Raw genomic sequence first — 25774 nt, 5'->3', positions numbered from 1 at the left:
GACATAGTTGCAAGGAGGAAGGTTGTTTTTATCTTAAGGAGACGTATGGGAACTGTGGCTAATGGTTCAAAAGGTGGACCCGATAGCGTGCTGAGCACCAAGTCCAAATTCCACGATGGTGGAAGCAGTTTCCGAGGGGGTACAGGTTTACCAGCCCCTTCAAGAACCTGGTAACGATAGGATAGGCGAATACCATGGGCCCTTCTTCTGTATGCCGAAAAGGCTGATATAGCGGCAAGGTGGACCTTTAGCGAGGATAGAGAAAACCCGCCTCTCTTGAGGTCCAATAAGTATTCTAGTATTACAGGTATAGGAACGTCAAGGGAAGCTAACTGCTTGGCGGAACACCAGGCTGTGAATCGAGTCCATTTCTGCTTGTAAGTCCTCCTGGTGGAGGTCCTTCGGCTACATTCCAGGACTTCTTGTACTCCCTCTGTACATGTGCTCTTTAAGAAGCTGAGCCATGGATTAGCCATGCTTGTAGGTGCAGACCTTAAGGGGGCGGGTGCACTATGGACCCTTGAGCCCGCAGGAGTAAGTCCGGCGCCACCGGTAGAGGGAGAGGTGGGAGGTCCGACATGCGCAGAAGCAAGAGAAACCATTGCTGCCGATCCCAAGCGGAACTATGAGTATCGTGCGAGCTCTCTCCCTTCTGGCTTTGTGCAAGACCTTGCGGATAAGCACTGCGGAGGAAACGCGTAAAGTAGGGAGCCCTTCCATGAAAAACATGAATGCACCCCCCAGGGACTCCCGCCGCACTCCTGCTCTGGAGCAGTGCTGGGGACACTTTTTTTTTATTGTTGTTGTACTGGGTGGCAAACAGATCAATCTGGGGAAACCCCCATGTACGAAAAATGTGCTGTAGCAGATCGGAGAGGATCTGCCATTCGTGCGTGATTGCGAAGCGCCTGTTCACCTGTTCAGCTCGTCTGCATTCACGTTGTGCGCGCCCGGCAAGTAGGAGGCTTTCAACGTTATGTTGCTGGCGATGCACCGATTCCACAATCGGAGTGCTTCCGCACATAGGGCACGGGATCGTGCTCCTCCTTATCAATTGATGTAGACCATAGTGGAGGTATTGTCGGTATTGAATCCCGACTACTTTGCCATGCAGGTCATCTAGAAAATGTTTGCAGGCGTTGAACACTGCTCTGAGCTCAAGTATGGATATGTGCAGTGTCTGTTCCGCAGGGGACCATAGCCCTCGCGTTACCTTGTCGCCGATGTGCGCTCCCCATCCCATGTGGGAGGTGTCGGTAGTAAGAAAAATAGAAATTTGTGGCTAGTGAAAAGGCACCCCCACTAGCAGATTCTCGGGGTTTTCCCACCACACCAGGGATCTGCGCACCTCTGTTGTGGGCGACACCACCCTGTGGACAGAGTGGGATGCCAGTTTGTAAATGCTCGCCAGCCAATGCTACGGGCTTCACATGTGCAACCTGGCATTCTGTACCACAAACGTCGCTGCCGCCATATGGCCCAACAGCTGTAGGCACGGTAAGATCGGCACCGTGGGGCTGTATGTGATGACTTGCACCAGCGAACTGATTGCGCAGAAGTGGGCGTCGGGTAGGTACACCCTTGCTGTGATAGAGTTTATGCATGCCCCTATGAACTCTACATGTTGTGTGGGTTCGGACTTTGACTTTGCGAGGTGGATGACTAGGCCCAGCGAAGAAACGTGTCCGCTGTGATGCGTATCATGCGTGAGACCTCTGCCTTCGAGGCCCCTTTTAGCAGGCAGTCACCCAAATATGGGAATAATAAACACGCCCTGTCTGTGCAGGTAGGCTGACACCACTGCCAGGGTTTTGGTAAGACTCTGGGGGCCGAGGAGAGGCCAAACGGAAGAACCCTGTGCTGGAAGCGCTCCTGGCCGACCGTGAAGCGGAGGAAGCGCCTGTGTGCCGGGTGGATTGTTATATGAAAGTAAACATCTAGTAAGTCGAGTGCTGCAACCCAGTCTCCATCGTCCAGTGCCGTGAGTATCAAGGCAACTGTGATCATCCGAAAACGTTGCTTGCGCAAGTAACGGTTGAGGCCCCCAAGATCTAAGATGGGCCTCCGGTGTCCCGTTTTCTTCTCCAATAGGAAGTAGCGTGAATAAAAACCTTCCCCTGGAATTATTCTGGCACTCTTTCCACTGCACTTGTGAACATAAGATGGGTCACCTTCTGCTTGAGCCTCGCCTCGTGGCAGCACCCCTGAGGTGAGGCCTGGTGGGAGGCTTCGTCGGTGGAAACGACTGGGATGGGATCGAGTAACCTGTGGCTATGGTCTCCAGCACCCATATGTCTGTGGTGATCTTTTGCCATTTGGAGTGGAACGGTCTGAGGCGATGATGGAACATGAGATGAGAGTGGCATTGAGCGAGGGTATTGATAGTGCAGCCCCCGACATACCCATCAAACTTGTTGCCTTTGAGGCCTGACCCGAGGGCGTACGGCTTTGTTGAGAACGTCGCCTAGGGGTTCTGTACTGTTGCCGCTATTGATAGCGCCCGTGGCCGTAGCCCCTTTGATATTGAGCACGCTGTGGTTGTAAGCGTAGCGTCTTTGCTGAGGATAAAATTTTTCCCTCCTGTATGGGGGAGTATAAATGTCCGAGCTTCTAAGTGTAGCTCTCGAGTCCTTACTGGAGTGAGGGACCGAGTCGGTTGAGTCTGCAAAACAGCTTTTGTGTATCTAAGGGAAGGTCCACGATCTTCGCCTGTAGGTCCCTCGAGATACCCGAAGTTTAGGGCCAGGATTCTCTATGCATGACCACTGCTGTAGCCGTTGAGCGTGTCGCCATGTCCGCCACATCCAGGGCAATCTGGACTCCCGTCTGCGATGCTGCGTAGCCCTCTTGAACAATTGCCTTTAACACCGGCTTTTTGTCTTCCGGGAGTGAATCCTTGAGGGGAGTAAGCCCGGAGTAATTATCAAAATTATGGTTTGCTAGGTGTGCCCATAATTTGCCACTCTCAATAGCAGGATAGGAGAGGAATATACCTTCCTGCCAAACAGCTCTAGCTTCTTAGCATCTTTGTCTGATCCCCCGATTTCTACTGAGAAGCCTTTGACCTCTGCTGGGACGACTCGACCACCAAAGAATTTGGTTGTGGGTGACTGAAGAGGAACTCCATGCCTTCTGCCGGGACGAAGTATTTCTTATCCACTCTCTTGTTCGTAGGTGGAGCAGAGGCCGGAGTCTGCCATATAGTAATGGCTGACTCCAGAATGGCTTCGTCCAGCAGAATTGCAATTTTGGATGAAGCCGGGGGTCTCAGATTTGTCAGGAGTTTGTGATGTTTCTCCTGCACCTCTGCCGTTTAAATGTCATGCGTGAAAACCACCCTTTAAAACAGCTCCTGAAACTGTTTAAGGTCATCCCGGGGAGAGACATCCCCGGGGGCCATGGTCTCGTCTGGGGAGGCTGAGGAGGAACCCCTAAGGTAAACCTCCCTTGAACTCTTGGGTTCCCGCGGGCGATGACACACTTGCTCGCTGGAGGATTGTGAAGGAAAGTCTCGGGGTTCTAAATTTAACTCCCCTTGAGACAACTGTGTTTCTGTCCCCGATCGGGAGCGCCCACGGGGGTATTGAGCGGCCGGGGGTAGGGACCTGCTCCTGGGTGCAGGCCTGTGGTTTGTCTGTGTCCAGCATGATAGGGACGACCATGGCAGCATGGCAAGGGTCCGGAGATGGAGAACTGGACCACTCACGGGGTGTGTACCCCTGATGTCTGGGAGAGCGAGACCTCCACGGCGACACCGATAGAGGTGAAACTGGCTTGTGACAGTACTCCAGGGGGATCCAATCCCAGAAAACGGTGAAGGTGGCCCAAGCCGTGGTGACATCGGTTGGAGGAATGGAGAAGGTGGGTTTTTGTTTTTTTTTTCTGTTTCTTTTTCCCCTGATGGGCCGGTGGAGACAGAGGCCTTTGGTGCGGCGTGTGTATCACAGGGGGAGGGCTTGGTGCTAACAGCAGCGCAGCCCTGTCCAGAGATGGACTGCGGTGCCGGGTTTTTGATGTTGCCTTGCCCCTCCGCTGCGGGGCCGGCACCGCCCCCTCCCCTGCCGGGAATCTAGGTCCCGCTGTTAGCACCGCGCTCGGCACCGTCAGCTGCGGTGCTGCGCGGGTATCCCCCTCTGGTGCCTGCAGGCTTCGTGCCTGGCACCCCTGCACCGCTGGTGCCACGGGGGTCTGTGCCGCCTGTGACAGTGATGCCGCCTGAGTATGCGGCCGGTAGCTGTGTGCTCCGCTCGTCCTGCTCGCTCCAGATGCACGGCAAGGTCGAGCCAAGGAGAGTTCCCTCCGTTTCTGCACTGACGGGGGGGAGGTCAGAGCACAGTGAGAACGCGGCCGGGTAGCCTGCAATTCCCGCAGGCGTTGGATGCCTTCGCTATGCCCCACGGAGGCCGGCATAGCTTCACAGCATGACTCACGCTGTGTAAAACCTGAAGAGGCCATTGTGGTGAGTCCTTTATTGTTAAGAGGGTACTTAGCACTTAATCCGTGCCTTTCCTCCTCAAAGAGTGATCACCGGCCTGCGGCAGCGGGAGGCCTAATGGCCTTTCACGTCCGCTCCTCTCTTTTTCCTTTTTTTTTGCTGCTATTCTCTTTGTCTTTGATTTCTCTGTTCTTTTTTTTTTTTGTTTAGTAACCGAAAAAACAACAACAAATTACACGTGGGAAAAAAAAACACTGTTTAATCTGACTCTGGCCTTAGCCTGAGTGGATTCCGTCTGCAGCCGATGGCCGTTGAGAAGGAACTGGCGGGGACTGGATCGTGCACATGGCCGGGGGCGCGCAGGGGGGCGGCGCGCACCGGCGCATGCGCGATCCAGGAGAAACTGCTGGAAGATTTCTGATCTGTGGCGCCAGGCGAGCCCGACACCTATTGTGGAGCACCCACGGGGACCACTCGAAGAAGAAACAATATTCTTAAAGCTTCCTAAAGAATCAATTTTTTCTTCACATTATGGGTACGTCACATTTGGTGCCACGACCCACTGGCAATACAAGAAGGAAAACACTTCTGTCCGGAGTGCACAGTCAGATACAGAGTCTATAGGGATGTGTTACTGTCCCAATGTAAAGTTACTGAATTTTTTTATGCAGAGGAGAAAAAAGCCTGGGCAGCAGGAGAAGAGGAAAAACAATGCAGTTTGTCACTTACCACTGCCCAAATCAACAAACAAGTCATCCTCAGTCATTTTAATCTCATCAATCATTTGGGCCACTAAATCAAATGAAGTCTCTCCATACACCTCTGGGGAAAAGGGCTCATAGTTGTTGAGTTTCTCTGGGTCAGTCACCGAGTGGTTATATACTTGCTGCAAGATGTGACGGAGGAGTCCATTGGAAGGACGAGTGTTCAGTTTCATAGGTTGGGTAGTTCCTTTCCACTAAGGGTGGGGAAGCAGGAAGAGAATGTAGACAAGAAAAATACATCAGTGTATTTGAGGTGGGGGGAAAGGAGACTGACAAAGACAATCCTCATTCTCTTGCATAAGTACCACTGATCTACAGTTCTTCCATAGCTGTAGGAAGACATACTGAAGAATTTCTCCAATAATGGAGCTAGAAGGCTGGTTTACTTTACTGTCTGTGTCACTTAACACGATAGGTATTTTCAAAGAGAGCATTCAAACAACATTAGGGGAAAAACACCTACAGTCTGCCTGCGTACTTGATGTAAATACTGCATTGGATGGCACCGTCAACATAAAGAAGAGTTTGTTTTCTTGCCAGGAAGCACAGCAGGGGAGGGATCATACTCAGAAGAAGTGGGATAGAAAAATCTAAGCTTCTATTGGCTAATAATCTCACTCCTAAATAGAAGTTATTGATGTTCCTGAACTTCCCCTTTTGGATTTTATACATGTCTGTAAGCTTTGTTCCTTGGCATCTTTTCCCTCCTACCTCATCCTCTGTTTGAGGGCTTAATGCAGCTATCAGGGAAAGCAGGCACGTTAAGCTGAGACGCGCAACTCGGTTGCATTTATCTTAGGGATTTACTGTACTGGATAAATCTTTTGAATGTTCCTATAAAATAAGCCTTCAATTTGTTATTATGCAGATTACAGCCCCCAATGTGTGTCTGATGGGGCCTTGCTTTTGACCTAAGGTTGTGTTTTGTGGAGAATAAGAAGCATTATTAAATCGGATGAGTGTTAGGTATTGTGACAGATATTACTGAAAGAACTAGCACCCGAACTGCAGAAATTAAGTCTAAATATTATAGTTAAAACGTTTCATTACTCCCAACCCAGCCTTAAACTTTGGCTAAGAAATAAAACAAATAAAAATTACCTATCATCATTAGAAATGTATTAAATTAGATTTCATTCCAGTTCTTCCTTCACAGTAATCCTTTTAAACAGAACATCTCTATAATATAGCTTTACTAAACAGTAAGGCGATTCTTAATCTGTGGATCTTCACCGCAATACAAAAGAGTTCATCTGGACTATTTCAGGAACCTTTAAGGCCCGCCACCCAATCACAGGTATATGTGCATATATTACATCCTTGTAAAAATCCTGACAAAAAAGCTAGACAAGATGCATGCAAAAAAATCCTTTTTCAAAGGTAACTTAGCTATTTCAAGTGCCCGTTAGGGACTAACTGCACAAACCTGCATTTTAGAAAAATTAATGGCTTTCTTAATAAAGACACAATTTTTTTCCAAGGTTAAATTCTCAGTGCCAAGTTTTAGCCCAGAAAGCAAGGTTTAATAGATGATCTATTAAGTCCTGAATGAATGGAAATGCTGTAAGGGAGGTGCCACTGCTGAAGCACACACAAGTGAGAAAGTCAGCACATCTTTGGATGTCATTTTTACTACATGAATTTGAAACCAGTAGCTTGAATAAAGCCAGCTAGATAGGCATCATGGCATGACAAAAGTAAATACATACCAGCTGATGAATGCTATCAATGGCTCGGTTGTATTTGTCACAAAGCCTCTGCATACTCTCGAAGCTGAAAATGGAAAAAAAGTAAAGTTCGCTAGTAAGTTCACAGTTTAAGGAAGGTCTAGAAATGCTCAGATGTTAAAGCAACACTGCAAAAATTGGTAGGCCCAACACCAACTACGTTTTTTCAAGTGTATATACTATGGGGTAATTTTTTGGTAAATCTTGTTTGTGCAATTTTACACATTTTATAAAGTTTCCTTAAATAGGAGAGTTTAGCAGCCCAATGATTCATGAGAAATTCTACACACAGTATGAACGTAATGGAAGAAGGGATCTTTTAAAGAAAACTACTTCCATGTTCAATTTCCAATTGCTTTTCAGTTATGGAAATACCCTGACACTATCTTATACTTTTGCTTTCTGACCTATGAAGAATTCAAGCTGAAAATTCCCCAGGGCCCTCTCAGCTTCCTCCCACTTCCCTACATCCAAACCAAGTTTAGGATACTAGAACATAGAACAATAGACTGGGAGAGACCTAAAAAAGCAATCGAGTCCAGCCCCCTGCTCTAAGCAGGACCAAACCCATCAGATCAGCCCAGCCAGGGCTTTGTCGAGGCGACACTTAAGTACCTCCAGGGATGGAGACTCCACTACTTCCCTGGGTAGACCATCCCAATGCTTTACCACCCTTCTAGTGAAAAAGTTTTTCCTAATGTTCAACCTGGACCTTCCCAACTGCAACTTGAGACCATTATTCTGTGTTCTGCCATCCGTGACCACTGTGAACAGCTTCTCTCCAGCCTCTTTGCAGCCTCCCTTCACTAACTTGAAGGCTGTTTTCAAGGCCCCCCTCAGTCTTCTCTTCTGCAGACTAAACAGTCCCAATTCCCTCAACCTTTCTTCATAGGTCATATGCTCCAGCCCCCTAATAATTTTGGTCTCCCTCCAATGGATCCTCTCCAGTGTATCCACATCCTTCCTATAATTGGGGGCCTAGAACTGGACACAGGATTCTACATGCAGCCTCACCAAAGCTGAATAAAGGGGAATAATCACTTCTCTGGATCTACTGGCAATGCTCCTCTTGACGCAACTTAATATGCCATTAGCTTTCTTGGCTACAATGGCATACTGTTGACTCATGTCCAGCTTCCCATCCACTACAACTCCCAGGTCCTTTTCTGCAGAACTACTACTGAGCCAGTTGGACCCCAGCCTGTAACAATGCTTCGGATTCTTCTGGCCCAAGTGCAGGACCCTGCACTTGCCCTCATTGAACCTCATCAGAGTTCTTGCAGCCCAGTCTTCCAATTTGTCTAAGTCAGTCTGGACCCTGTCCCTACCCTCCAGCGTTATCTACTTCTCCCCCTAGCTTAGTGTCATCCGCAAACTTGCTGAGGGTGCAATCCAACCCCTCATCCAGGTCACTGATAAATATGTTGAACAGAACAGGACCCAGAACCAAACCTTGGGGCACTCCACTAGAAACCAACCGCCATCCCGACATTGAGCCGTTGATCACTACCCACTAGACCCGACCTTCTAGCCAGCTTTCTATCCATCTTACCGTCCATTTATCCAATCCACATTCCTTTAACTTGCTGACAAGAATATTGTGGGAGATCATATCAAAAGCTTTGCTAAAGTCAAGATAAATCACATCCATTGATTTTCCCCTATCCACAGGGACAGTTATCTCATCGTAGAAACTAATCAGATTGGTCAGGCATGACTTGCCCTTCATGAATCCATGCTGACTATTCCTGATCACTCTCCCCACCTCCAAGTGCCTCAAAAGGACTTCCTTGAGGAGCCTCTCCATGATTTTTCCAGGGACTCATGTAAGATTGACCAGCCTATAGTTCCCTGGATCATCCTCCTTCCCTTTTTTAAAGATGGGCACTACATTTGCCTTTTTCCAATCATCTGGGATCTCTCCCGATCTCCACGACTTTTCAAAGGTAACAGCCAAGGGCTCGTCAACACATACGCCAACTCCCTCAAAACCCTAGGATGAATTAGGTCCGGGCCCATCTATTTATGTATGTTTAGCTTTTTTAGACAGCTCCTAACCTGTTCTTTCCCCACCAAAGGCTGTCCACCTTCATCCTACAATGCATCACTTATCGCATTAGTCTGGGAGTTGTCTTTGTCTGTGAAGACAGAGGCAAAGAAAGCATTAAGTACTTCAGCTTTCCCTACATCATCTGTCACTGGCTTACCTCCCTCGTCCAGGAGGGGCCCCACGCCCTCTCTGATCACCTTCTTCTTGGTAACATGCCTGTAGAAACTTTTCTTGTTATCCTTCGTATTCCTCACGAGTCGCAATTCCAATTGCACTTTCGCCTTCTTGATAACTGCCCTACATTCTCGAGCTATACGTTTATACCCCTCCCTAGACATCTGTCCAAATTTCCACTTTTTGTAAGCTCCCTTTCTGTGCCTAAGTTTTCCAAGGATTTCCCCAGTAAGCCAGTCTGGTCTCCTACCATATTTACTTCTCTTGCTACGCATTGGGACTATTTCTTTGTGTGCCTTCAACAGGGCTTCCTTAAAATACTGCCAGTTTTCCTGGACTCCTTTTCCCTTCATGGTAGCATCCCAAGGGATTCTGCCCATCAGGTTCCTGAAGGAGTCAAAGTCTGCTTTTCTGAAGTCCAAGGTGTGCAATTTGCGGCTCTCTTTCCTTCCTTTGGTCAGGATCCTGAAGTCTACCATCTCATGATCACTGCTTTCCAGGTTGTCCCCCACCTCTACCTTCCCTATTAGTTCCTCCCTGTTTGTAAGCAGCAGGTTGAGCCGCGCACGACCTCTGGTCCTTCAGCACTTGTACCAAGAAGTGATCCCCAATTCTCCAGAAATTTCCTGGACTGCTTGTGTACTGCCATATTGGTCTCCCAACAGATGTCAGGGTAATTGAAGTCCCCCCCACGATAACGAGAGCCCGTGATCCGGAAACATCTCTCAGCTGTACAAAAAAAGCCTCATCTACCTCATCATCCTGATTTGCCTACACCACTAAGCTTGACCCATAGATTCTCAACAGGCTTTTCTCCCTCTGTGTACTGGAATTCCAAGCAATCATAGTGCTCCTTTACATACAGTGCAACTCCTCCTCCTCCTTTTCTCCCTTGCCTGTTCTTCCTGAACAGTTTATACCCTTTCATGGCAGCGCTCCAGTCATGCGAGTCATCCCACCAAGTCTCTGTTATTCCAATCAAGTCATAGCTCTTGGACTGAGCCAGGGCTTCTAATTCCTCCTGCTTGTTACCCAGGCTTCTGGCATTGGTGTACAAACACCTTAGATAACCAGTCCATGCCCCCACCCTCTCTATTCGAACCAGGGGGTCCACTTTTGTTGTACATTCCTCTTTGCATTTCTTCCTGGCCTCCAAGTTCCTTTCTACCCATAGGGTTTCAGTCACCTTCCCCCAGCAATCCTAGTTTAAAGCTCTCCTCACTAAGTTTACAAGCATACTTGCGAAAATGCTCCTTCCTCTCTTAGTTAGATGGACCCCATCTCTTCCCAATAATCCTTGTGCCCAGAAGAGAGTCCCATGATCGAAAAATCCAAAGCCCTCTCTCCATCACCACCTGTGTAACCATGCATTTACTTCCTCACTTCGATGGTCCCTACCTAGCCCTTTCCCTTCGACAGGAAGGATGGACGAGACCACCACTTGCGCTCCAAATTGTTTGACCCGTCTTCCCAGTGCCACACAATCCGCAGTAACCCGCTCAAGGTCATTCTTGGCCGTATCATTAGTTCCCACATGCAGAAGTAGGAAGGTGTAGTATTCCAAAGACCTGAGCGGTTTTATAAGGTTCTCAGTCACATCCTGAATTTGAGCTCCTGGTAAACAGCACACCTCACGAGACTGCAGGTCTGGTCAGCAGATGGATGGTTCAGTCCGTCTTAGGAGGCAGTCCCCTACCACCACCACCACCCATCTTTTTCTTATGGGGGTGGTGGTCATTGAACCCCCACCCTCAAGACTACACATCCCATGTCCTGCAGTAGTAGCAGTTCACTTGCGGTTTTTTCCCCTGTGAGGCTCCTTCCAAAGCATTCACCACCGCAGAACCAGTGGAGAGAGCCTGAAAGCGATTACTTATCTCTATATCAATGGGGAACTAGCGTACTGGCCTTATTCTTCTTCTGTTGCCAGTTCTCCACTTCATCCTTTACCGCCCTCCCTGGTTCTTCTGCCTGCTGTGCATGCTTACTACACTTCTCAAGTTTTCTGCTTTGTTTCTTCCTATGTTCACCATATCCAGCTATGAAGATGGTCAGACACTTATCCAGATCTCAGTTCTAGTCTGTTCTAATATGCAGTATACCATGTAATAAAAATTCTGCAAAACATAAATCTCATCCACTGAAGGCCTGCTTTAGCAGAGAAGCATACTGCTTGTTCTGGGGGTTAGCTTGGTTCACAGTTCAGCCAGGAACCTTAACTGCACAGGCTGAGGGGATTACAGAATAATTTCATGTCAAGAAGGGAATAATACCTGACAGTCCCACCATCATTACATAAACAGATTCCAGACAGTAGCAGAAAGGTCAGTTCACAGAGTAATTGGAGAAACATACCCCATAGATACCCAAGGCAGTTAAGGAGGAAGGAAGTGAACTGCTCATGAACTTGCCTTCACTACCACAACTACCTAAAGCTCCTTATATGAGAACACTGTTCCTTTGCCGGCTCTTTGGGCTACCAATTGACAGTTTTTAGTTCCATTCTTTAAAAAAATCCCTTTTATTTTGCCTGTTTTTATACGTATGTATACTTGCACTTCCACAATGTACTCATCTTCACTCCCATTCTCTGCATTTGCCAGCACTGCTGCCAATCTTCTAGGATTAACTTTTAAAAGAATCCCCACTCTCCTCCAGGAAAATAAAGGGATTAACCTATTAGCAGAATGATAGGTTAATGACTTCTTTGAACAGCTTCAGAGAAATAAGCGAGGTGTAGTTGAGGACAGATTGTTTCCTCTCCTACTCAATAACATAGCGAGGTGTGGTTGAGGACAGATTGTTTCCTCTCCTACTCAATATCATGGCTGACAAAATATGATATTGTGCAGTTAATATGGGCCCCATCAGGACACCAGTACCACACAATTATTGTTTGTTACAATAGCAACATATAAACCATAGATCTGATGTTAAGAGGAACTGAGCACTCACTCCTCCCACTGAATTCCCTGTAAGGTTGAAGGAGATAGTAGGATGAGACAATGTGTCATGAATGAGTAGGGAAAGGGTTAAAGCTCTTCCTGAGTTAACTTGAGCCAGGTGAACCAATGGGAGTGCAGTGACATTTTGAACTGAAAACAATTACAATTTCTGGGGCCTTTTGTCTGCTGGGACAGCAGAGAAAAAGACGTAGGGAGGAAGTGCCTCCCGGGCAATTGGAATGATCATCATAAATACCCTGACCATCTCAAGATTAGCCATAGAGGTGTAAGTAAATGGGAAGTACACAGTTAGATGCAATCAGGTTATGGTTATTTTGAACTTGGCTGGACTTGCTATCTGCTCTTTGCTTGTTACCTTGTTTTGTTGTTTGCTGCTCTTTTCTCTTTTGTTGTTGTGGCTTGAGATTTTCCCCCTGTAAATTTTAAGCTGAATCCTAGGGAAATATTTTTCTCTGCAGGCAACCCATGACTTATTTTTCTCTTGTTGTGTGAGTTCTACTACTACTTAAATCTTGTACTCCGCATGCAGTATAGGTCATCTACAAGTCTCTTCCACCTCACTCTGTCTTGGGACAAAACTTCTAGCTGGCTCCATGAGTACCCTAGTTGTCGTCCTTCAATCTCAGTAGATCTTCTCCATGTTGTACAAGGTCCTCTTTAGCGTTTTCCTTGTGGGTTCCATGTCAGAGCTTATGTTGGATGATGGTTTTCTGAGAGTGTGGTCTAGCCATCCCTACTTCCTTCTCTTGATTTCACTGTCAATTGGTTCTTGTCCTGCTCTGTTCCAAAGCTCCTCATCTGTAACAAAGTCTTGCCATTTGATGTGAAAAACGTACCTCAGGCATCTGTTTAAGATGTCTGTAGCTTGCGATTCGAAGATTTTTTTTTAGTATGCCAGGTCGCACCTCAATACAAGAGATGACATACACTCTTCACATTTGTGGTGAAGAACTGCAGTGTCATCTTTCCAGATATTTTTTGTGAATGCCATATGGGACTGAGAGTCATGAATACACCTGTTCCTTTCCCTGTCCTGGCACTGACCTTATCATCTGTTCCTCCATCTATGCCCATAATTACTCCCTAAATTGGTGAACTGCTCCACATCTTCTAGGTCATCCTCTCCCAGTGTAGTGGTGGTGTTGAACTGTATGATGCTCATTATCTTAGTCTTTCCCTTGTTAATGCTCAGTACAGTCACTGAGGCAGTTTTATCTAGTGTTGTGACCTCCTTTCACACCAACATGAAAGAAAAGGGCAACATCATCAGTAAAATCAATGCCCCTAGCTGTTTGAAAAGTGTCCACTGAATGCCTCGTTGATGGTCATCTGTTGTCCTGCTCATAATCCTGTTGTGACCAAATCACTGTTTTTAAGCAATTGATCTGATCCTGTGTCCTATGAAGAAGGGACTGTCTGTGTGTATGTGCCATTGGCCATATAGCTATCAGATTACAGCTTGTTTTGTTCTCAAGCCCTCTGTGGAAGGGAGAAGGGGGCTGGAATTTTCCCCGTGGGGAGACAAGGGGGCCAATCCCCAGTGTGTCTGCCTGAGAAAAGGTAGTCTCCAAGGACCTGGTGGGTGGTAGCCTACTTTTCAGGGTCCAGGGGATCTATGACCTTGGGGAATTTTCAAGTAAAGCTTGTGTATAGGCAAGATGTTTAAGTTTTTGTGGGCTCCCACTTTCTGCACTCAGAGCGTCAGTGAGGAAGGAGCCCTGACACCATATAATATATCTATTACAATTAAACACACACACACACCCCAATGAGCAGTGCTTTTATGTTGCAAAAGCCATGCAGGTGCTCAGTTAACAGTGATTTAAGACCTGGTTCAATTTCAACATCTCAGTGCCATTCAAACATGATCCATTTGTGGACACCAGTGAACTTAAATATTTTTCTGTAAGAGAAATGTAAAGGATCTTCACAAACTACAACTTAGCTGCAGGTAAGTGTCATCTCTAGTTCCATTCTCAGTGCAGCCAAAGAAAGCTAAAACATACAGAATCTCTCAACTATCACCACATGAAATTATTAGTAAAAAGTGAATGAACTCAACAGGTCAAATTTTGTCCCTCATGATCTCTTCCCACAGACCAGACTGCAACACACCCATGTCAAGCCAATCCATGTAGTGGGTGCTTTCACAGTAGTAGTAGTAGGCATCCTTCAGTCTGCGTAGACTATGGATCGCGCCCTTTAAAGTTTCAATTGAGGACTTCATTTACAGCGTCTACTGTGACTATGAAGACCCACACGAGAGTGACAGTCCTTGCTGCATCTCTTGCAGATGTCGTGGGTGTCTGGCAAGTCCTTATTGTGCTTTCTGTGCGCTCGCTTCTCCTCTGCTAGCTGTCTGATACTCATCTCGCCCTTCTGAAGGCCCTTGTGTAACCCCTGCCTCCATCTGCTGAGGTCGTCTGCTAGTTCTTCCCAGTTGTCCAGCTCGATGTCTACCTCTCTGAGGTCTCTCTTAAAGCTTCAGGAACAATCTGAGTTGAAACTCTTTTGTGTCCCCCCCACTCATATTTGATTCTGAGTTAGAGAGGGGTGGGGAAAGTTAACCTTCCGCAAGCATGGAGAAAAAAATCCCTGGTGCCATGGGCAGCTCTGGCACACAGTGTTTTCCAACAAGATGTCTTAGTTACTATAAAAGCAGAAACTTCAATGCCATTCAGATTCCTAACCCTGGCTCTAGCCCAGCAGCACAGATACAGATCATTGCTTCAGGGTGAGTAATTCCAATGTATACCAGCTCAGCTTTCTGCTATGTGAAGTTTCCAATTACATCCTTAAATCCAACAGCCGTTGCCAATACTCCTGTTACACATTTCCTACCCAAAATAACTTTGTAGACTCTGAAGCCAGTTCTAAAAGAAAACTTCAGCTCAGATTGGAGTATCTAAGAATAACTAATTACAGACCAATTCACAACAAGCCTTTAAGGCCTTTCCTGGGACAGGGAGGGTTCATCTCACCTTTTTGTATCGTAGTCAATTAAAACATAATTTTCCATAGCAAGCTTGAGATCTGGGATTTCTTCACAGACCCACCTGCAATAAGACAAGAATTAGAATGCCACAGACCCCCAAATCTTTTAAGATTGAAAAAAATAACTGTCTTGTTAAACATTTTAATCAAAGCAGCAGTCTGCCTGAATTCCAGACAGACTTTCCAATATATTCAAGGCAGTGCTACCGAAAGCATGAAAGACTGCTATATTGTCAGAAGCAAAGCAGACATCACTAACAAAATGGTGACTATAGAGCTATAAGAGTTCTTATTCAATACATGAGTGAATATGAAGTGAAGTGCTTCATAACCACTGGTAGTACTGTGAAGCGCATTAAGAAGCATGAATTCAATTTTGACTTCACCATGAAGTTACAAATATAGTTGGTGTAAAAATAAAAGCCACCACTAGTGCTAATCTAATAGGAAATAAAAAAAGCAGTCCTGCAGCACTTTAAAAGACTAACAAAATAATTTATTAGGTGATGAGCTTTCACGGGACAGACCCGCTTCTTCAGACTGGAAAATTCTGATACATGAAAATTAAGATGAAGGGAATTTAAAAGAAAAATGGACAAAATAAATAAAGCACATTAGATAGGACGGAGAGGGAGGAGGAAGAAAATTATTTACTGCAAGTGTCTATCAAATGTCTATTTCGTTAATCTTTAAAATTCTACAAGACTGCTTTTCTGTTTTGTGAAAATACTAACATGGCTACCTCCTGTGATGAATGGGAAATGTGAAGCACAGGAACAATGATTCTGAAATGCACTTATTTTTTAATAAGTCGTAACAAACAACCACTTCCTTTGACAAAGTTATTAGCCTATTTTGCCACAGTTAGATACAAGTCATCTCCTTCAACCTGATGTTTGCAAATGTCCTCAGAACAAATGAAATCTGCAAACCATTGGTGTCAGAAGGTGCTGTCTCCTGCTAATAGTGCAGCATACCACACTTCCACTTAAGTGACCCATCTTGAAACTGACAATTGCGCTTTTGACATATGTTCGCTTTTTAAAGGCATGTGTTTTTCAGGGTGTATTAAACACCCCTTTATATTCTACTTCTACTACAAATGGAAAGCTGATGGCCACTGCTAGTATATCTGACAAAGCTAAATCTGGAACAGAAAATAGGAGTTCTGCATTTAATTTCAAACTCTGCCATGAAGCCTCTATGAGCTCCATGCCAGTCCCCGACGAAGGAGGAAGGTTGGTCAGATGAGTGTCGATGTGCTGACCATCAAAACAACAATTCGAATGAAATCTGATGCCAGTACAACTAAACGATCAAAGATGGCAACTCAGACATCGCCAGGATAAACAAGGTCCATGATACCAACCGAGCGATCTGAGTTGGGTCAATAAGTTGGCTACCAAAAGAAAATTACAACTAACACGTATGCTATCCATTGGAACATGGAACGTCCAAACACTGTGGGCACCTGGAAAATTAGAGCTGCTTTGGAAGGAGATTAAGAGATACCAATGCGATATACTGGGACTGGCAGGGATGCGTTGGACGGCATCAGGAGAGATGCAGTTAGAAAGTCATTTGGTCAGGAAAAAAAATGAAGCATGAAGCAGGAGTCAGACTCCTTCTTAGCAAAACAGCTAGAAGAGCATTATTAGGATACAAACGGGTGAGTGCAAGAATGATGGTAGCGAGACTGGAAGCAAAACCGTTCAACATCTCAGTCATTCAGGTGTTTGCACCCACGTCGGACAGTATGAAGGAAGACATTGGGCTATTCCATAAAGACTTGACAAAGGTGGTAGAGGAGATAGCAAAGAAAGATGTTTTGATCATCAGAGGAAATTGGAATGCGAAGGTCAGAACAGATAACGAAGGTTGGGAGAGAGTCATGGGAAGGTTTGGATATGAAGAAAGTAACAAGATGAGAAACTGCTAGAATTTGCTGCGGAGCACGAGATGGTGATCTGCAACACGAGAGTCTAACAAAAGGATTGTAGGAAGTGGATGTGGCGATCGAATGACATGAAGTCCAAGAACATGACAGATATGATTTTAATAAGATGACGGACAACATCAGTACAACAGTGCCGAACTTTCCAAAGAGCAGATATAGACTCAGACCATAGTCTAGTGATCACAAATATCAAGATAAAACTCAAAAGAAAATGTAAGACACAGTTTAAGAAAAGAAGAGACGTGGCGAGGCTACCTGAGGAAGAAACAGGGAATGCATACAGAGCAGCGCTCGAAGAGAAGATTGAGAATCTCACCAGAGAGAAAGACCTAGATAAGAGTCACAGGAATAGCCATCGCTATAGAAAAGGCAATTAAGCAGACTGTTCCAGAAGAAGAGACGATCAATAAGAAGTGGATTATTCAGGAGACACTGAAGTTGGTTCAAGAGAAGATAGCATTGAAGATCAGAAGAGATGTTTCTAAAATGGCAGAACAGCAATATAGGGTGAAATGCGACGACAAAGAAAGCAGCCAGAAAGGATGAGGAGAAATGGTTAGAGAAGCAACGTGAAGATACAGAGAGGTATTACGACGAATGTTAGACCAGGGAAGTGTATAAGACAATTAGGAATATTAATAGAAAATGGTAACTGAAGCATACAGCGATCAAAGGTGAGAACGAAGAAGTGCTCATGAACAGGGAGAAGACTGTGCAGCAATGGACGATATATTGCACTGATCTATACAAAGCACAGTTGGACCCGAGTGTCTGAGAGACTGATTGAAAAACAAAGAGATCTCCACCAAGCATCAAGAGCAAGAGCGATATTTTGAAGGAGAAAGTAGGAAAAAAAAAAAAAAAAATCAGTGAAATGACTAAACAACAAGAGCCCTGGAAATGATAAGATCATGGGAGAGATGATCAAATACAGGGCAGAAAGCACAATTCAGGAAATACACCAACTATGTAATATAGCATGGAAAGAAGGGAAGGCGCCTAAGGAATGGACAAGATCCATGCTAGTGACAATACACAAGAAAGGAAGTACACTGGAGTGCAATAAGCACAGAACGATTGCCCGAACAAGTCATCTAGGCAAGGTGCTGATGATGATACTGATGGAGAGACTAAGATTGCATATAGAAGATCATATAGCAAAAGAGCAAGCGGGGGTTCAGAAAAGACAGAAGTACCATACAGCACATATTGGCACTAAGACTGATAGCAGAGAAAGTTAACGAAAGAACAAGAACATACACACTTGCTTCGTCAACTTTCAAAAGGCATTTGACAGTATAGACCAGAAAGTGACTTGGGTGGTGTTGGAGTCATCTGGAGTGGATAGCAGACTGATACAGTTGTTGAAGGATATCAGTGACAATGCAGACACAGCGGTGAAAACATGCAGGGAGTTGGGAAGTTGGTTTAAAACAAGTAGAGGTACGAGACACGGAGATCCAATATCACCAAGTATCTTCATCACACATCTGGAGAGAGTGATGGACAAGATCAAGGAAGAGGTAGAAGGGACATCTGTGCACGGGAAAAGAATTAACTTGAGGTTCACAGGTGACAGTTATCACTGAGGAAGATGAGAAGCTAGCAAAAACAGTGCATGTGCTAAATGAAGAAGGGAAGCGGTACAGACTGATTATGAACATTGACAAAACCAAACCAAAGGTATTTGGAGATAAAAAAAATAGGAAGGAAGATCAGCTAGATGGTATTGAACTAGAAAATGTAGAGAAGTGCATGTATCTGGGGAGCAACATAACATTATCTATACTGTAAGAAGGAAATAGCAACCAGAATAGTCAAAGCAAGAGCAAGTTTGAAGGTGATGGATATGATCTGGAAAAGCAAAGCAATTAGCTTAAGAATGAAGCTGAGCGTCTTGAAAATGTGTGTATTCAGCAGCATGTTGTATGGATATGAGACATGGGTGATGATAAAAGATTCGAAAAGAATTTTGGCATTCCAAAGGAGCTGTTATAGAAGGATTCTGAGAATAGGATGGATACAGAAGGTCACCAATGCGGAATTATACAGAAAGATACAGCCGAAAGAGAACCTGCTGCAGAAGGTTATAAAACAAAAGCTACAACTATTTGGGCATATGTGAAGAATGAACGACAAACGAAAAAATCAAGATCCTGGTATTCGGCATAATGGATGGCTCGAATAGGAGAGGCAGACCTCACAGAGAATGGGTAGGTGGTATAGTAGATTGGTGTGGAGCTATTCTACAGAAACTAAGCCACTCAGCACTGTACATGGAAAGATGGAAGGAAACAGTGAGAGAGGCATCAGACACCAACGGGCACTGAGCCCACAGTTACTGATGATGATTTAATTTCAAAATGTGAAAAAGTTAATTATTTTCAAAGAAAACTTGAAAGATAAAATGAGGGCTCTGGTCTGGAGGGCAAGTCACTGGAATGACAAAAATCTTTGTAAAAGGCTAGGGATGTCACACACAAGAGGGGTTTTACACCCTTTCCCTTCTAGTCATCAAGGAGGGGTCTACACTAAAGTGAAAGGCTGAATTAAGGCACGCAATTCCAGCTATGTTAATTACACCACTGGAATCTATGCATCTTAATTCAGGCTTCCTACCAGATGTGCTAAATTGACCTCTGGAAAATTGACCATGGAAGTATCAATCTTCCCTGAAGTGAAGGCGTAGCCTATACTGATAAACAGCGATCCCAAGTATTGCCCAAAATACAGAGTGCTCTATAGAACACTATCGGGAACCACATTTTCTTTGACTTAGATCTTTTAAAAACTGATTACTCAAATAAAAGATAGGATTTGTTTCTGAGAAGGTTGTATTCCCAAAATAGAAACAGTTAAAAGATTGCACCTCTATGCTTTGTAGCCCTATTAAGGCTCTAGCAACAGTTTTGTGGGGTTACATCTAAGTTTTGCATTGCATTTGTTCAACTTGCCTGAAAGAACGTTTCTCTAAGTGCTATGCTAACAGGGATGTGAGACTCAGACTAAGTTCTTTTTGGCTTGCAGCTCACCCTGGATAAAGATGATGCAACTCAGAAGTAGGCTGTGTCTACACTACAGCCTATATTGGCAAATCTGAGGGGTGTGAATATTTCACTCCCCGAGCAACAAGTTGCAGTGATGTAAGCATTCATGTGTACAGTGCTATGTTAGCAGGAGAGATTTCCCTACCACCATAATTAATCCTGCTCATAGGTGGGTTTTTAGTACTGACAGGAAAACTATCTGCAGAGTCTTTACCACACATGGTAGACCTATATAAATAGATATACTGATAGAAATTCCAGGCTCTCTCCCTCATCTCTGTGTTGACTTTGCACTGGAATTAACAGTAGCCAAAAACACACAACAAAAAAAAAATATTTTAGAAAATAAATACAGAATATATGACTGCATGGATGTAGGAAGTTGAAATGTTGATTAAAAAGTACCATGTCTGTAAAATCACTTTACTATGCTGAAAGGTGACCTGGTTTTATTCTGAACAGGCTAGAAGTGATCGAAGTGTTCCACACAGCCAAGGGATACATTTAGTATCCAAATAATCTAGCGATTTTAAATCACTAATATTCCTCTTCACTTTGCTCTTTAGGACATTCAGCACCTTATAAATGCCATACTGGTACTGTGAACTACATTTATTTCTATTTTTCTAAAGAAGACTCACCCCCCTAACATCTCACTGTTTTGTCCTCTACAATCTTTTTTTCCAAAATTAGGCCAGTGTGAGGTAAACAACCATTCACATCACAACTTTTCAAGCCAGTGGTCGGCTCTATATCCTCTCATGTCGACAGAACATTTTACTAGCATAAGCAACATGTATGCACCGTGGTTAATTTGGTACGCAGGTAAGATGGATAGCTACAAAAGTATTTTTGCACTGTAAAAATCCCCGTATGTTAATAAAGCTGTGAGACCCGATTGTGGCCCAGCTGTGTTCTGGCACTGACTTCTTGCATTTGGCTGGTGTGAACATAGGAAGGCCTAGTGCAGATCATTCTCCAATGCCGACAACCACTTTCAGCAGCATATCAGTTAAACCTGTTCAGCACAAATCTAACTGACATACTACTGAACACAACTGTCAGAGCCAAGGCTCCCAACCTTAATGTCACTACTGATGCACTGCTGTTTTTAGACAAGGCCTTTGTGGATTTAAAAAAAAGAACGGTCAAGAAACAAGGCCAAAGCATGGTCTCAACACAGGTAACATTATTTTCTATTTACAGTCAAGTTTCACAGGTGTGTTTTAAAGGTCTTACGGACCCTAAATGACATCGTAAGACCTAACCCCCACGTTAATACCTCAGGTACTGAACTCTCAGTAGCTGTGTCTACACGTGCACGCTACTTCGAAGTAGCGGCACTAACTTCGAAATAGCGCCTGTCGCGGCTACACGCGTCGGGCACTATTTCGAAGTTAACTTCGACATTAGGCGGCGAGACGTCGAAGCCGCTAACCTCATGAGGGGATCGGAATAGCGCCCTACTTCGACGTTCAACGTCGAAGTAGGGACCGTGTAGACGATCCGCGTCCCGCAACATCGAAATTGCTGGGTCCTCCATGGCGGCCATCAGCTGGGGGGTTGAGAGATGCTCTCTCTCTAGCCCCTGCGGGGCTCTATGGTCACCGTGGGCAGCAGCCCTTAGCCCAGGGCTTCTGGCTGCTTCTGCGGCAGCTGGGGATCTATGCTGCAGGCACAGGGTCTGCAACCAGTTGTCAGCTCTGTGTATCTTGTGTTGTTTAGTACAACTGTGTCTGGGAGGGGCCCTTTAAGGGAGCGGCTTGCTGTTGAGTCCGCCCTGTGACCCTGTCTGCAGCTGTGCCTGGCACCCTTATTTCGATGTGTGCTACTTTGGCGTGTAGACGTACCCAGTGTGAGCAAACTAGGCACGATACTGTTTGCTAGGACCACCTAGACAAACTGTATTCATTCTCAACATTTTAATTCAGGTGGTGGAGCCTTCTAGGGGAACACTTCCAACACAATTTGGCTCTACCCAAATAGTAAGCTAAAGTCTAACTGAGCTACAACTGAAAGTAAACCCATAAGGCCAAACTGGCTATCAAGCTCATTTATGTGACAAGTACGTTTGAAAACAATTTTAAAATATGACTATCTAGTATTCTCATTACGGTATGTAGATAAACAATAAACCCACTTGTTTTAGGGATTTACCCAGCAAGTTTTTTCCAATGCTGCCAAAGCCACAAGCAGTATGAATTACTGCTCTGTCACAACTGTGTGTGGCTGTAATAGTGCCTGATCTGCCTTTTTTACTGCAGTATTTCAACCACACCTTCCCATTGAGCAAGTCCATCCGTAGTAGAAATGCTCGTGTAGGCATCATTCCCAAGCATTTGAGGTGCCAGTGGCGCTACATAGTTGTAGTTACAGTAGGACAGTGTAAGGAAAAAAAGGAAGTTGTGTAAGAACCTAACCAAAGATAGTAACAGATCAACAATGCCCAGATGCTTTGTATATTGGACAGACTTCTAACCCCCTGAGACAAAGGGTCAATGGGCACAACACAGACATTAAAACACTCCAGATCCACAAACCAGTTAGTCAACATTTTAATGGAATGGGCCATTCTGTCAATGACCTCAAGGCATGTGTGTTACTGAAAAGAAATTATCGCTCTTTTGTAGAAAGGGAAGCAGACGAATTGACATTTATATTCAAATTCGGAACATTAACACATGGTTTAAATTGGGATGGGAACTTTCTGAGTCACTATTGGGGCTCATCTGCATACTTAACTCAATCTAATTCTTGATCTCCCCCCCCCCACTCCTCCACTCTCCGATTTGCTCACCTTGATTATCTTTTTCTGATTTGTCCTCCTTGCTTACTGTTTTTGGTTCTCTGTGTCTTAAATATTGAGTCTGTTCTGGTCTGGCTATGATCTGAAGAAGTGGGTCTGTCCCACGAAAGCTCACCTAATCAACTATTTTGCTAGTCTTTAAAGTGCTATTTGACTGCTTTTTGTTCTAACCAAAGATAGTATATGGTGGTGGTGTTTTGTTTGCTAAGTTCCTAGCCTTATTCTTCCAAAGACAGAATTTCATAAAAAAAAAACCCACCATACAATGCAATGTTGTTGTACAGTTTCATTTAGAACAACCTTGGACTAGAAAAGTAAGCTGGAGCATGTGCAGAAGTTACATCACTCAAGCACCAAGCACTCTAAACATACTTTTAATAAAAGTGAATTTACAGAGCTGTAATGCAATTAAGTTTAGCGTACAAGTTTAGTTCTGCTACTACATAAGTAGAATTCTGTCTTCCTTTGTATTTTGATTCCCCTTCTTCCCTCTTCCCCTACCCAATTTCTAATTTGAGGCATACAACAACATCCATGTGGAAGAAAAGGTTCTGTCCAGTTCTGCACTGAACACTTACCGAATTGTCTCAATGATCTCATGAGCAGCATCATGGTGTTTGTCCTGAAATTAAAAGGGAGGGAAGGGATGAGTGAGAGAACAGTAGCAGTTTCAAAGAGACATCTGGAGAGTAACATTCATGTCAATCTCCTAAGATTACAGAACTCAACCTTTTAAAGAGGATTAGGAGTTACACATAGGCAGGCATCCTTAACTGCCACATAACCCAGTTAATATGTTGAGACTGTACATTTCTTTTAAGTTTCTCCCATTTAAGTATTTTTAGACCACTAAAAAGTAGTTTAACACTTCACTTCTACTTATATCACCTCCTTCATGTCTTGAAAATAAGAAATTTTGTAGTCATTTCTCTCAGCGATTATTGGTGCACGATGCGTGTTTGAATGCAAGTAATGTAACAAACAGCTGATTTCATATACTGAGCATCTGGCACTTGCTTACATCTCCATATGCGGAACAGGATTCCAGATTAGCAAATAACTTTTTAAAATGAATTATTAACTAAAATATAAGAATGGATATTAGCGATTATAAACTGGCAACCCCAAGCCCATGAACGTCTTTCTACCACTAGAAAGGCATTAAAATTGTCCATTATATTTCACCTTCACAAACAGGATCACGTGGCAGATAAGTTTTACTGGTGAGAATTAGGGATAACATATTGCTCAGACAAAGCCATAAGTGAGTTTTGCTGGTCTCATCCTAAATGAGTCCCAATAAGACCCTTCTGCATGTCCCGTATGTGCCAGAAAAGCCTATTTTAGGTAAACTATGGGGCTTCTAAATATTTTATCATTTACATTCTGCAATGTCCACAGCCATAATGAGTAAGAGTCCAACTGAAAGGGGCACAGAACAAGAGAGAGAAACCTCTAGAAATAACCTCAAGTATCATGACTTAATTTTATAAAAGGACTTTCCAGGACAAAAAGTAAATGCTGAGCCTCTAAGATCTGGATTCTCAAAAGGCTTGTGGGTGGGAAAGTCCACATTTAAGGAAAAGATGAAACATTTAAATGTAGTTGATTTAAAAGGGGGGATATTTGAAATTTTTAACAAATTTGTCCAAGGGCAGACTGAAGTCCCATGTACAGCCTGTATATACACCTACTTGTACAGGCTTATAGACTGCTGAATTCTCTCTCAACGGCAGGCCGGCTGGGGAGGTTTGCCCTGGAGCCTGGTGTTTGAAAGGCATTTCACTGCCAAAGTAGCAATGGCAGTAGCTGGAGCTCTGGGCCCCTCTGAAGTGTTACAGCCCTGCGTGCGCCACTCCACACAGATCAGGCAGGGGCGGGCAAAGTGATGTGGTCCACCCCTTCTGCCCATGGCCTTGTCCCTTCTAGGGGCACAGAGCCAGGTCCCAGCCCCCACCTAGCCACCACAGGCCCCAGCACAGTTGGCCCTACAGCTCATTGGCATGTAGGTTTTACAAAATCTAAATCTGTAATTCTCAGAGCCAAATTTGTACACTCTTTCCACTCCATGCATCAGAGGAAGTGGACTTTACCCACAAAAGCTCAGGACCTAATACATGTGTTAGTCTCTATGGTGCCGTAGGACTGCTTGTTATTTGTAAAGCTACAGACTAAACACTGCTACCCCCAAGCCAAATTTGGGTATACCCAGGTTTCTTACTATACATACCCAGTTTTAAACCCAAATTTATAACATCAAGTCTTTCTTTTAAAAATCAATTTCAGAATGGGGCAAATGAAAACAAATCCCATATTACAGAACCTGCACACTGACAGCTAATATATTCATTAGGTACTGGCTTGAACAGGAATCTCAGGAGACAATGAAAGGGGCAAGTAGCTGTTAACCTACTGATTCAGGTAGGAAAAGAGAACATCCTCTATAAACTGCCAGAAAGGGGGTTTATTTTTAGGGTTCCAGAACTGTGAAGAGTGATATTGCCTGGGATCTATAGTCTCAGATGCAAGCCATGTCTACATGTACAAGCAGCAGCAGCGCTACACCAGAACAGCTCTGACTCTGTAAGATGACACGTAGCCCTGTTATGCTGACAGGAGAGAGCTGTTCTCTCTTGTTAACATAATAAAACAAGTTAATCTCATTGGTCGAGCACAGGAGCAGAGAAAAACCATCTTACAGGAGCAGGAAACTGCTCCTGTCAGGGGCAGCAAGAGTCAGGCTACTGCCCCTGATAGGCGTGATTTCTTGCTCTTGTCAGGGGAAGCAGTCACGTTAACCAGAGACATGCACAACTTAACTACTCATATCTCGAGGGTTTACTTATCCTTAAGG

At 44.6% G+C, this 25774-nt stretch overlaps 1 protein-coding gene across 4 annotated transcripts in view; it reads right to left on the bottom strand.

The window, feature by feature from the left end:
• DOT1L (DOT1 like histone lysine methyltransferase) overlaps positions 1–25774 on the bottom strand; it is a 162733-nt gene that overhangs the window by 113083 nt on the left and 23876 nt on the right. For all 4 annotated transcript variants that reach the window (XM_074978486.1, XM_074978484.1, XM_074978483.1 and 1 more), the window contains exons 2-5: positions 23499–23542; positions 15098–15172; positions 6909–6972; positions 5165–5393 (exon numbers count right to left, since the gene is read on the bottom strand). In XM_074978486.1, coding sequence (XP_074834587.1) covers positions 5165–5393; positions 6909–6972; positions 15098–15172; positions 23499–23542 — 412 coding nt within the window. The remainder of the gene's footprint in view (positions 1–5164; positions 5394–6908; positions 6973–15097; positions 15173–23498; positions 23543–25774) is intronic.

This window comes from Carettochelys insculpta, chromosome 27 (assembly GCF_033958435.1).
Source record: "Carettochelys insculpta isolate YL-2023 chromosome 27, ASM3395843v1, whole genome shotgun sequence".
Lineage (NCBI taxonomy): Eukaryota > Metazoa > Chordata > Testudines > Carettochelyidae > Carettochelys > Carettochelys insculpta.
This window is presented reverse-complemented; position numbering and strand designations above follow the sequence as displayed.